Source organism: Corvus brachyrhynchos, unplaced genomic scaffold, assembly GCF_000691975.1.
Source record: "Corvus brachyrhynchos isolate BGI_N302 unplaced genomic scaffold, ASM69197v1 scaffold136, whole genome shotgun sequence".
Lineage (NCBI taxonomy): Eukaryota > Metazoa > Chordata > Aves > Passeriformes > Corvidae > Corvus > Corvus brachyrhynchos.
In genome coordinates this window covers 626,590-639,162 of record NW_008239080.1, presented here as the reverse complement: position 1 = coordinate 639,162, position 12,573 = coordinate 626,590, and the positions used below count along the sequence as shown (strand labels likewise).

Sequence of the window (12,573 nt, the reverse complement as noted above, 5' to 3'; positions counted from 1 at the left end):
GACATGAAAAGTGAACTTAAGGCTCAGTGATTGGGCACTGTTGCATTCCTTTTCTGATATAAGTGTCTGTTTCTTTTTCATAAGTGACTTTTATATACCTAGGAGTCTTAGTTTTATTGACTTCCAAGTCAGAAAGATTTCTGTGTTTCGCTGAGCAGACAATGTCTGAATACCTTTAAAATTCTCAACTATAGACTTAAAATCTTGTAAATGTTCTTCAGAAATGTTACTGCAGTTCCAATTTTGTATTAGTCTGTGTGGATGAAAATACATTCAAGTAATTCACTGAAGACTTTTGTTTCCCTTTCCCTTTCCCTTTCCCTGCTCTGCTGCTTTGTTAAGATTTGTACAATACGAGGTGTTTCTTGCCCTTGTAATGTATTTTCAATGATGGCTGAAAATAGAAAGAGCCAGGAACTAGCATCATCCAGATTTTGATGGAAGAGTAAATTTGGTGATGGGAAAATGCTGATAGATGTGTGTGGACTTAAGCAGTTTATCTTGCTTATATCTGTATATGTGTTGGATATGTATGTGTTGAAAAATGTCCATACCCAATTGTTATATGGTTTGATTTTCTTTTATCCTTTGGAGAAATGCATTATTCTCTTGTTCATTTAACATTGCTAATGCTCTTTATTTTCCTTTCTTATCATTGTAAGACATTTTCATCAGTTTCATTCTCTGAACTCCTTGAGACGTTTATATAAAAATTACTAGTGAGTTAATCTTTGTCTTATTTTTTGATTTTTGTTCCTCCAAAAAATAGTTGAACAACCATAGCTGTACTTCCTTTTGCCACCTTTCTCTTCCTAAAAGCTCTCTTTCTTTATTGTTGTGGTTGTAAAAGTATCATGTAATCCATCCATAATGTTAACATTGTAGTGCTCATATTGTTATACCTGCTAGTTCCTTAACCTGAAGGTAGTTTGCCTTGGTAAGATTTTCATGAATGCTAGTGGAAAGTATGTCTTTAAATATTTCCTCTTTCTTCCTTGTAACCTGTTAGAACAGAAACAGATCCATGTTTCTAAAAAACTGTCCCAGCAATGTATTTGTCACGGCTGAAGGTTGTCTCTGTTGTTTCTAATTACTATGTATTCACATTTTAGTGATATACCACGGATTCCCGAGACTTCCCACCCCCCATTAGAGTCTAGTGAGTACACACCTTGTTTCTTTCTTTAAGCATGATCTTGTACCCAGCACAATTATTTCAGCTATGAAATTTCTAAAAGATGATCTGTGGAAATCACATTGGCTCTGAGGTTTTTGGATGACAAAATTCAATGGGTTTTGGTCATGTGTGTTAAATTTGAAGCAATATGGATGTTATTAAGCATATAAAGATTTCAAGTGTTAGCAGAATTCTATATTTTTTTATTCTATATCTTGTGTTGTTAGTACCAAAATAATCATTTACGTCCCTTAACATAAGAGAGAAAACAGGTGTAAGGGACTGCCAAAGTTAAAAACGGTGTCAGGACTTCACCTCCTGCACCATCCAGAGTAAGTCCAGAGTTCTTGTTTCTCTTTTTTTTTACCAAGAAAACCTTGGCTAGGTGAATTTTTTATGCATCATACTTCAAAAGACTGGTGTTCTTTTTAACTATGCCATTTGAAAGTTTTCAGCCAGAGTATTTGAGGGCCATGTCTCCTAGTCCTGTTCCATCTGAGCCTTTCCTGACATGCAACTAGAAACCTTCCTTGGGACAGGGAAGGTGTGTTCACTTGTCACAAGCTCATATCATTGGTGAGGGCTCTTTTTCTCTGGTGGAGATCTGATGATGTCCAGCAGTTGCTGAAATATCCTCCATGTGAGATGCATGTCCTGCCTGTCTTCCTATTAAAGTTTCAGAGGCTACCAGGAGTATAATCCATACAACAGATGTGGTTTATTCATCAAAGACTTAGGATTTTAGAATGAGAGTAGTTTTCGTGGGAAGGGAGATGTGTAATTCGGTCAGAGAACAGTATTTTATTTAAAACACTTGCTATGATTTGTCAATGATGTTTGAAGAACAATTTTTTTATATGCTGTTTCAAATGAACCAAAAAATGACAGATTTAATCTGGGATGTAGGGGTAAACAAGCACTCTTTTCACTATGCTTTCTACATCAGCTTTATACAATTCAAAGAAAAAGCAGTTCGTAAGTTACCCATATTTTGGATGGTAAGTTCATGTGTTTCTCATGCGGTTTTAGGTTCAAGTTCTTTTGAATCTCAGAAGATGGAAAGGCCTTCTATTTCTGTTATATCTCCAACTAGCCCTGGAGCCCTACGGGATGCACCTCAGGTCCTACCAGGGCAGCTTTCTGTGAGCATATTTTGTTTTTCTTGAGTTCTTAATGGAAATCTGTGAAGTGCTGGTCCCTCAGCCCTGCACATTTCCAAGGTCTGTTGGGAGGTCAAGAGAAATGTTCACTGTTGGTAAAAATTAACATGTTTCAAGAGTTTTTTGACACCCTCTGTATGCACTAACAAGCCATCACTGTAATAATAGCAGACGTTAGAAATTGTTGTTTTAATACACCCAGGAGTGCAGGAATTTACGTTGAGAAAAGCCCGTTAAAGTGCCTTGAAACTTGTCATTTTGTAGCTTCTGCATTGAAAATAGTGACTTTGCTGTACATGTCCAGTAATCTGCAGATAACAAGCATAGTATCCCTATTTTCTTTATGGGAGAATTTAAAGAGCTGTGTATTTGTTAAGCATTACACTGTTTAGTAATGCATTTTAATTTAGATACATCTTGGAACTTTCTTGTAATACTAATTGAAGTCCTGCTTATTAAATATACTGTAAGTACTTAGACTACTTTTTCTACATTCTTATATTCTTTATATTGATCATATTAATTCATAAGTATACAGCAGGCTTAAAAATTTCCTAATATTATGATTCCCTTAAGAAATGATGTAGCTGTATATTATTGTTTTCTTAAAAACTTTTGAAAGGGTTATAAATCTGAGTAGATAGATTTCAACTATGCTTTGAAATTAGATGCAGTCAGAGCTTCCTATTTAATGTAGCTTTTAAGGTGCAGAGCTAAGACATGCTGGTTTAAGTGCACTTACAGATCCAAGATTATGCAGTGAGTACAGTAAACAATGTAAGTATAATCAGGCACCATAATTTTATTCAGCTGTGATAAATATAAGTCTTTGGTATATACCATCATCTTTTCCAGCTAACCTAATTAAATATTAAGGGATTTGAAATGCAATATATCTCATTGTCTCTGGGAAGAAAATCAGTGGTTACTTTTACATTGTGGTTATTTTTGATGCAGTCTGAAAATTCTGTTTCTTCGTTTTCAGTAATGTTTTCTGGTAACTTGATTCCCGTAGGTTAAACTCTGGTATGACAAAGTGGGACATCAGTTAATAGTAAATGTTCTACAGGCAACAGATTTGCCACCAAGAGTAGATGGACGCCCCAGAAATCCCTATGTAAAAATGTATTTTCTTCCTGACCGAAGGTAACACTATTCCAGTTGAGAAAATTATGTTTTAATTTACCATGTATTGAATCAACTTTTATTGAATGCTTATTGAGAACTCCTTTTTATAATTTTGTATAGCTAGATTAATTATAACAAAAAATTGCACTTGAATCATGCAAATCAGTATCAATTTAACTTTGTGGTCTTATGTAAGAATGTGATCACTTTGCAGAAAATGCTTTTTTCATTTAGGCAGTATTGCCTAAGAGAGAATGAAAACAGTTAAGCCCTGATGAATACATGGTATTTTCTGATTTATCTCTAAGAATAATTTACAAAAAATATTTATGTTTCAGTGATAAAAGTAAAAGAAGGACCAAAACAGTAAAGAAAAGTCTAGAGCCAAAATGGAATCAAACTTTTCTCTACTCACATGTACATCGTAGAGATTTTAGAGAACGAATGCTTGAAATTACTGTATGGGATCAGCCAAGAGTACAAGAAGAAGAGAGTGAATTTCTTGGAGAGGTGATGCATACAATCACATTTCTTCTGAGTTCATTGTTTGGTTTTGAATACATATGCATATATATTTTGTATATATGTTTCTGTGTGTGCCTTCCAAGTAAAACTGAAACCTGATGATTTTTCTGCTAGATTCTTATAGAGCTGGAGACAGCACTTTTAGATGATGAACCACATTGGTATAAGCTACAGACACATGATGAATCTTCACTACCTCTGCCTCAGCCATCACCATTCATGCCAAGAAGACATGTTCATGGTGGAGAAAGCACTAGCAAAAAATTACAAAGTAGGTCAAAATTCCCTTAAGGTCTCTTAAATTTTAAATCAGAAATGCTGGATATGGTGTAATGGTATTTAAATTCCTAATAAAATAAAAAGATACTATTTCATAGTCTAAAAATAATGAAAATTTGTGGCAGAAAGTTGATTTAAATTATGACATTATGACATGTCAGCCTTACACCTGTGATGTATAACTTTCAAGTATGTGAAACCTGCTGGAATTGATTTGGCTTTCAATAGCAAAACTAAATTGTTCAAAGATTTCTTTGCATAAATTTCCTTTTAAATGGAAAGATGAAGTTTATAATTATGGGATACTTTAAAAAAAATTAAAAGTATTTTATTTTTAAAAAAGGAGTCCTTAAAGACTTACAAGGCTTAAAAGCACTTTTCATCATAAAGTTAGTGTCAACCTCCAATATGCTCATTAAAATGTAGGAAAGAGAAATTGTATTCATGTATTAGGGAGGTACAGTTGTTTCAGTGAGTCTGATTTCAGGTTTGTATGAGGGACATTAAAAGAAGGAGGTACTTCAACACTGTGGCTTCTCTTTTCATTTAAATTAAGATTTACTTAGAAATATGAAAGATACAGGGAATTATTTTAAAATACATTTTCAAGCTATTTTTCTGATTTTTCTAAAACATGGAAGTCATTCAGTACAGCCAGTGGGTAGGAAATTGGTGCACATTCAGGAATGAACTATAAATATGTGATGCTGCTGTAATTGCTGCATAGATGCCCAAACGGAGGATATGTATATAGAGAGCAAATTAAAGGTTAGTTTTCCTGAGATATTTGAGCTTTTCTAAAAGCTGGCAGTGCTGTTTCCTCTTCCTTTCTCTCACCATATGCTGCCTCATCGCCTTTCCTGTTCAGCAAGCTGATTCAGCATATTCACTGAAATAGCACAAAAGTGGTTTTTTTCTTTACTTGAGTTTCACTTTTGGAGGCTTAGGGAGATAAACTATTCTAGTAGAGGATTACTGAGGACTTGAGGGGAAGAGAAAGGGAAAGGAGGCTGCAGCAGCTGTAAGATGTTAAATTGGCTCACCTGTCTTCTAAAGTATCAATTAGTAACTGCAGTTGAGTTCTCCTTCTCTATTGTTTTGACTTAAAATCATCTTTTTGGTTTCATTATTATGTTAAATGATCATATTCTTTCATTTTATAACATGACCAGATGTTTAGGTATTTGTTTACCTTGCTGTTGTGCAGGATCTCGGCCAATCAGTGATAGTGACATCTCAGATTTTGATGTTGATGATGCTATTGGAGTTGTTCCTCCAGGTGCGTGGATGAACAGCATGGTCCTGCTTTCTTTTTCTTCTTTTTTGGTTGTTTTTTTTTTCTTTATAGCATTTTGGAATATTGAGGATACTGTTTTTGGAGAGTGCATTGTGGAAAAAACAGTTTTCTTGAGTATTCCATGGTACCTGTCCCATACCTGGTAAATTAAAAGATTCTACTGGTCATTCATTTATATTTATTTTGCATATCATTCTTCATATGTGAACCACTGGTTGGTTCAAATTGGTCAATTTTCTACTCTGTAATGCTTCAAGCATTATTTAAAATCCAAATTAAATTTAAAAGACCTCCCACATTTTAAAATAGTTAAGATTTCAGGTTTTATTGAAAGCATTTTTTTATTATTTTGTTTCTCACTTGAAACTTAGCTATAATGCAGTCTCCCATGGACTCTATTGAGAATGCATGGCTATAGATTAAGATGCATGTTGCATGGCTGTATCTTTTATAGTTTTCATAAGCCTTCATGAGCTATCATTACCCTAAATGTTCATAAATATATGCTTGTAGAGACTGTCATGGTTTGACTTTTAGTTAGGCATTCCTACATACTGAAAATCTTGAGGATTATCTTGGATACTGCATTCTTCTAGTTCGAGTTGACTGTTGCCACAAGTTAGATAAATATGTTTCCCAATTGTCCCAAGCTAACTGAAGAGTCACTATGTCATTGCAAGCACTAAATCAGTTTTTCTGTGGATCTTCGTGATGAAAACCACTGAATTACATCATGGAGGGATTCAGGAAGCTTTTTTTATCTTCATGATCTGTGTTTAAAATAATCTCACAATTTATTGTTATTTATAAATAATTTGTGATAATAACAATTTTTATATTATTCTATAACAGTAAAAGTAAATCACTAATTTTATTAACGCAGTATCATCTTGACGTTAACTGAGAAAAATTCTCCTTCCTTTGATGCTGATTGGGTTCTTTTCTTACTTTATATGCTTTGCACCTCAGTTGCTAAGAGAGAAATTCATTCATGTATGCCTGGTTATGATATTTGATGTTTTTACATCAGGAGAGAGAGTGAGCATTTAAAATATAAATAATAGGTTCTAAATATTTTTCATGGGTGTTTTCTTTTTTTTTTTTGTTTTTTGGGGTTTTTTTGTAGTTAACAATGTAGATACTGGTATGTCTTTGTAGACTTACTTACATTTAAAGTTGCAGTATGTTCTATTAAGAACTGCGGCTTTTTTTCAGCTGCCAGTCCTTCCATGCATCCTTTTGAAAGAAATAATTTTCCACCTAACAGGAAGCATTCAAAATGGTTCAGTTGAATGTATTGGACTTTGTTCACGGGGACAGCATTTGAGTAACTGATTCTTATTGAAATTTCTTTGGACTTCATGCTCTGGTGTGCCTTTGATGAATGCACAGATCCAAACTTTCTCTGAGGTCACTGTAGAAAATAGGAGGATTTAATCTTTATAACTGGATTTGCAATGATCTGAGAGTCTGTAAGTTAAAAATTGAAGGGCATAGTGAGGAAAATCCTTCTGAAGTCCACCTAATCAGAAACATTCTACTAGTTCACCCAACCAAGCACAAATTTGTCCATTTTGAGTTTCATGGACACATTTGTTTGGCAATTCTAAGTGGAGTTCATCTGTTTGTGATTCCTGTGTGAAGTGGATATACATATAAGTGTGTGGGGGTTTTTTGCATATGCAACCTGAATTCTTAAAAGAAGTTAAACTTTAGGCACACAGGGACAAAGAAAATTTGATTCATCAGCCACAAATCTGTGAAAGCAAAGACAGTGTATGGAAATGCATTTTGCACTAAGACCTGGAAAAGGTTTCCAGTCCCAATGTCTGTTGGATTCTTTGAGAACCTTAGGCACAGAATCACTAATGTGACTGGAGATCAAGTTCATATATATGCCTTTCTACCCTCCTGTCCAACTTTCCTAACTTCCCACACTGCTAAATTATTAAGACTTTGGGCTGCTCCCTTCATTTGCACTGAATGAATAGTGCAGTATCTTCTCCATAAAACAGGCTCCTCTGTCAAAACTAAGTTCCATGCAAGTTCCTTGGTGTTCTGCAGGGCCTTTACCTCTGCACTCCTCCTGCCCTTCAATATTGTGGTCCTTACCAGAGTGCACCCCAGCTCTTGTCTGGTTCATATTTCCCACACATACTCTTGCACAGTGTGCATATGGGAAGGAACAGAAAATATCCGTATTTCCCCGTAATGTAGTATGGTGATGCACCATTTTGGCTTCAACCAGATTAGTCTAGGTTTAAGATACTCCTTCTCAAGAGAAGAAAGAATATCAAAATTGAGTTTACAACATTTGACGCATAAGAAAATATTTCCCTTTAAAGACTTGTCTGAGCCGTAGGCTGCCAGCTTCTCCAGGAGAATCCTGGGGAAACAGTGTAAAAGATTTTAATAATGTAAGGTGGACAACATCCCCAGCCTTTCTCTTATCCACTAAGAGGGTGACCTTGTAGTAGAAGGAGATCAGGTTAATCAGGCAGAATCTTCCTGAAAGTTACTAATTTTCTGTTTTTCCTGAAATACTGAGGAAAAGATGAAGTTATTTTGCCCCTTAATAGCTCAAGATTTTCACAAAGGTTACTGCTCATTTTCTAATAAATAAACACATAACTGCAAAATGTGGAAGTGCAAAATTTCACTTCATCTGCATAAAAGCTTAAAAAATGAAGGAAAATAGTTTTGCTAATTTAACTAACATTGGAAGTCCTTAAAACTATAGTTTCAAATTTTTTACCAATTGCTAAGGCAAATGCAGTATTAGAGTTTAGTAATAACAAAGAAAACTGTTTTCCTGGAAGTTTCAGCAGCTGCAAAGAATCACTGCTTGTCAATGGAGGTAAAGATCGTTACATCAAAAATCATGGTACTTTAATAAATTCCAAAATATTTTAAGGAAAGTATTTTTACCTTGTCATATCACTAGTGTATCTTATCTTTCATGTAATTGTACCCTCTTCATTTATTAGTAGTACCTTGCAGCGATATACATATCTTTTGTATAATCAGCTCATAGATATGTTCATAAAAGTTTATATCAACAGCTGAAAGTAACTTTAATTTGAAGCTCAGATTTAACAAAAATGATTTTGGCAGGGTTTTTGTGGTATGCTGACATCCGTTTACATGAAGAAAATACTATTTTAAGTCTCTCAACCTCTGCGTATATGAGAGATGCTCAAGTCTCTTAAGGATGTTTGTGATCCTGAGCTATTCTTAAACCAGTCACTCTGTGTCTGTACTGTACTGGGCAGCCCAGTACTCCAGAAGGGTCAGTGAAGGTTTTAATGAAACCTGAACATGTTTTGAGACCAATCTGTTTAACCAAAGCTTCAGTAACTTTCTTAATTAAAAAGAAAACCAAAAAAAGCCCTGATATACACTTGGCAATATCTCCACTGGTATTTTTAACAAGCAGCATTGCTTATGCTACAGGTAACTCTTCAGAGCAGTTCATTTTTCTGTCACATGTAACCTGTATAAATGGTTGCATTGTATTTACCTTCCTCCTGTAGAAGCAGGGTGCCATCAGTATAACACCTTGTTGTTGTCGGTATTGTCTTTAAGAAAAAATAATATAATTCTGATATCAAAAGTTTGCTAGAACCATTTTCATCATCCATCCTGCATTCATTTCCTGTCACACCTGACAGTTTCCCATGAGCAACTGAGAAACTTCTGCATAAACTACCATCAGCTTGGTTGCTGCTATCATGCTGGTCCATGCAAAATTTTTCTCTGCTCACCCTGAAGAGCACAGAGCCTTTGTATTTGAGGATATGAGGAAATGTTACTGTTGCTGTCACTGTCATGGTCACTGTGAAAGTATGGGTGTGATTTGACCAGTTTGACAACTCTTGAATTAATACTTAGGATAAGTATGAATTACTACTGCTCTGTCTATTCTGTAAGCTTTGTGTACACACACTGCATAAGTTTCAGGTATTGTTTCCTAGATAGCTTGTCTATGAAGAAAAAATCCATAAAATCATCTTTCTATACTAGATTTTTGAGTTTACAGGATAATCCTACATGAATTTTTTAGGCGGACTAGAAATGCTCTAGAAATATATTTTAAATTTAAATTCATATTTTTTTTTTATACTTAAATTGTATGTATTTCAGTACAAGGCCTAAAGGATGGAAAGAAGTTTAGGATTTCTTTGGTTTTAGTGTAATAAATGTAAAAGTGCTCTTCCTTCTGATAGAGATGACAGGATTTTTTTCTAACACAAGCTTGTTTGGAAAATAAAATATCTTTTTGCAAATACAGCTTATATTTAATTATCCTGGGAAAGGGAACACATCCAACTTTCATCATATATTTTCTTCCTCTAACAAAAAACCTAGACATTTTCTGCAGCGATCCTGGTTCATGAACCTCCACTGAAGTCCTGAGGGAGTCCCTCCTTTGCTTCAAAATTTGCACCCAATTCTTGTCCTGAGATCAGGGAGATCCTCCTGTTTCTTTATAATTTTATTACAGAACTCTGAAACACTTTTTTGGCAGGTTAGATACTCCAGCATCACAACGTATCAAAACCTGTGGGACACTGGAGTCCTACTTTGTTGAAAAGTTGATAAACCCCAGTAAATACTTTCATGCATGTTGTCAGCTTTTAGAGGCCATTAGGATACATTGGTAAACTCTTACACATTTTGGGAAAAAACTGTGAATGCTTCTTTGATGTTTGTGGTCAGGGTTCAGACTTGCAGCTAAAGAGGTTATTAAATGTCATTGAATACATGATTAAGCCTAGTACAGACTGTATACAGGCCACACTTTTAGAAGAGGGCCTGTTTGTAAGTGGGTAGAAGACCAGATAAGAACTAGAATTATACAAATTATATAAAATATGAAAAACTCCCACAGTTAAAACCATGTAGTGAGATCCATAAGAAGTGCAATTTATTTAATTTATTTAATTTCTCCAATTGACAGCTGGGTGACAAAATCACAGTCTTTTCCTGCATGAAAAGAAGATTTCTGATATAGGCTGTTTTTCTAGCTGAACAAAATCACACATTACAGTAACTTTAATGCTAGACAAATTCAGAGAAGAAGCAAAATTATTATTTTGACACTGAAACAAGAATTTGTGAAGTGATTAAGGGATGATTTAAGGGATGACTTTCTATATCATTAAGGGATTTTCTGTAAAGGGATTCTTGTAATCCAATTTAAATGTCTCGAAATGAAGTCTGAGCAGATCTCTTTAGGCTCTTTTGGAAAGATAACAGGTACCTTTTGAAAGCTGTTATCTTACTGAGCTTCATTGTCTGTTTTAGGATGGGAGTCAAGATGTATAACAAGTCAAAGAGTGTGCTACATAGAAAAAGGCACAAAAATATTGAAATATTGAACATGTACTAGCATTCTACTGATTTTTTTTAATCCTATATAAGAATACTATGAGAAATTTTGCTGCTTAGTCATAGTATTTTGCAAAAATATTCTGCAAGGTATGCGACATCCATTATTCAGTACAATATACTCTAAATCGTAGTAGTTTTTTTAAGTAGGTGGCTTTGGCTAAGTTCAGTAGGAGAACATCTTTGTGTTTAACTGAAACAAGAGCAGAAAGATGTTCTGTATATGAGCAGCCCTGTGTGAGTCTGTGCTGTTTTATGCAGGCCTGGTTTCTCCATTTTTTAGATGAGGTAAACCTACTCTGTTGAGATTCTAAACTGTTTAGATTCCTTTCAAATATTTTTTTACATACAGAAAATACCCAGAATACTCTTCCCCAAGTAAGTAAGAAAACTGCTCCACATCTTCCAGTACCTTAAAAAGTCTAATTTTTTCAGTCTCTCTACATGTAGGCATTTAAAGGTAATGCTAGTAATTTATCCTGCATGATACATCGGGATGTACAACAGCTGAATGATGAACTGAAAGTTGCGTAAGCGTTTAGATAAGTGCTCCTGGAAGTCTGGCCATCTGAATTATTTCTAAACCCAGACCTTTATTCTCTAATTGCCTTTTGTTACCCTCTTGCCAGTAGGTTATAGGTCTAGTACTAGAGAAAGTAAATCCACAACGCTAACTGTGCCAGAACAGCAAAGAACAACAACACATCATCGTTCACGTTCTGTGTCTCCTCACCGTGGCGACGATCAGGGCAGGCCCCGTTCACGTTTACCAAATGTGCCATTACAGAGGTAGGCATCACAAGTGAAACTCAATGTGGTTTCAAGTTTGTATAATGTGTCTTTATTAACTTTTCTCTTGTTCAGGAATTTTTCACTATTCTAAAGCTTGTTTTTTGTATCTAAATTTACTAGTGCAGTATTTGAACTTGATATATGCTTTTATTAATGATTCAAGAGCACTCATGGGATGAATCATAACTTTGTAAGGCTTACCTCTTTTTACTCATATTTTGTCTGTGACTCATCATCTGCATACCATAACTAATACATAGGTTTGGAAATTCTTTTTGAGTCAGTGGTTTAATCTTGTATGTATATTAAGTATATTTGTAGGTTAATAGTGGCATGTAAAAATTGCATAATTTTAATGGCATTCTTTTAGAAATGATGTATTAATAATTTATGATTAAAAACTTCCTTCAACCAACTTGTACTGTGATCCATTGGTGTTCATGAGAAAACAAGATTATCAGACATATTTCTGCTTTTTAGGAGTTTAGATGAAATTCATCAAATGAGAAGATCACGTTCTCCAACTAGACACCATGATGCCTCCAGAACTCCCATTGATTACAGATCCAGAGAGATGGATAGTCAGTATTTGTCTGATCAAGAAAGGTACATTGTCAGCCTGAACTTGGAAAAAAGTTTAGAAATGTCTTTGTCAGTTTGCCTAATTTTCAAGTTTTCAGTAGAAATGTTACTGATAGCTATGGGGAAGGCAGAGAATTCATCCTAACTGATAGATCTAGTGCCACTGTTAAATTATTTATACCTTTTATTTTTGGTAAAACTGTGTACTGGGTTGACTGTCCTAGATATTCTGCTGCTTTTTC

At 34.7% G+C, this 12,573-nt stretch overlaps 1 protein-coding gene across 27 annotated transcripts in view; it reads left to right on the top strand.

Moving 5' to 3' along the window:
* Positions 1 to 12,573, top strand: part of RIMS1 (regulating synaptic membrane exocytosis 1) — a 246,029-nt gene that overhangs the window by 121,315 nt on the left and 112,141 nt on the right. For 19 of the 27 annotated variants that reach the window (XM_017739265.1, XM_017739252.1, XM_017739268.1 and 16 more), the window contains 9 exons: positions 663 to 719; positions 1,113 to 1,159; positions 2,207 to 2,319; positions 3,353 to 3,483; positions 3,804 to 3,975; positions 4,105 to 4,261; positions 5,477 to 5,548; positions 11,587 to 11,746; positions 12,230 to 12,355. In XM_017739265.1, coding sequence (XP_017594754.1) covers positions 663 to 719; positions 1,113 to 1,159; positions 2,207 to 2,319; positions 3,353 to 3,483; positions 3,804 to 3,975; positions 4,105 to 4,261; positions 5,477 to 5,548; positions 11,587 to 11,746; positions 12,230 to 12,355 — 1,035 coding nt within the window. The remainder of the gene's footprint in view (positions 1 to 662; positions 720 to 1,112; positions 1,160 to 2,206; positions 2,320 to 3,352; positions 3,484 to 3,803; positions 3,976 to 4,104; positions 4,262 to 5,476; positions 5,549 to 11,586; positions 11,747 to 12,229; positions 12,356 to 12,573) is intronic. The other 8 variants (XM_017739275.1, XM_017739270.1, XM_017739277.1 and 5 more) reach the window with 4 other exon arrangements.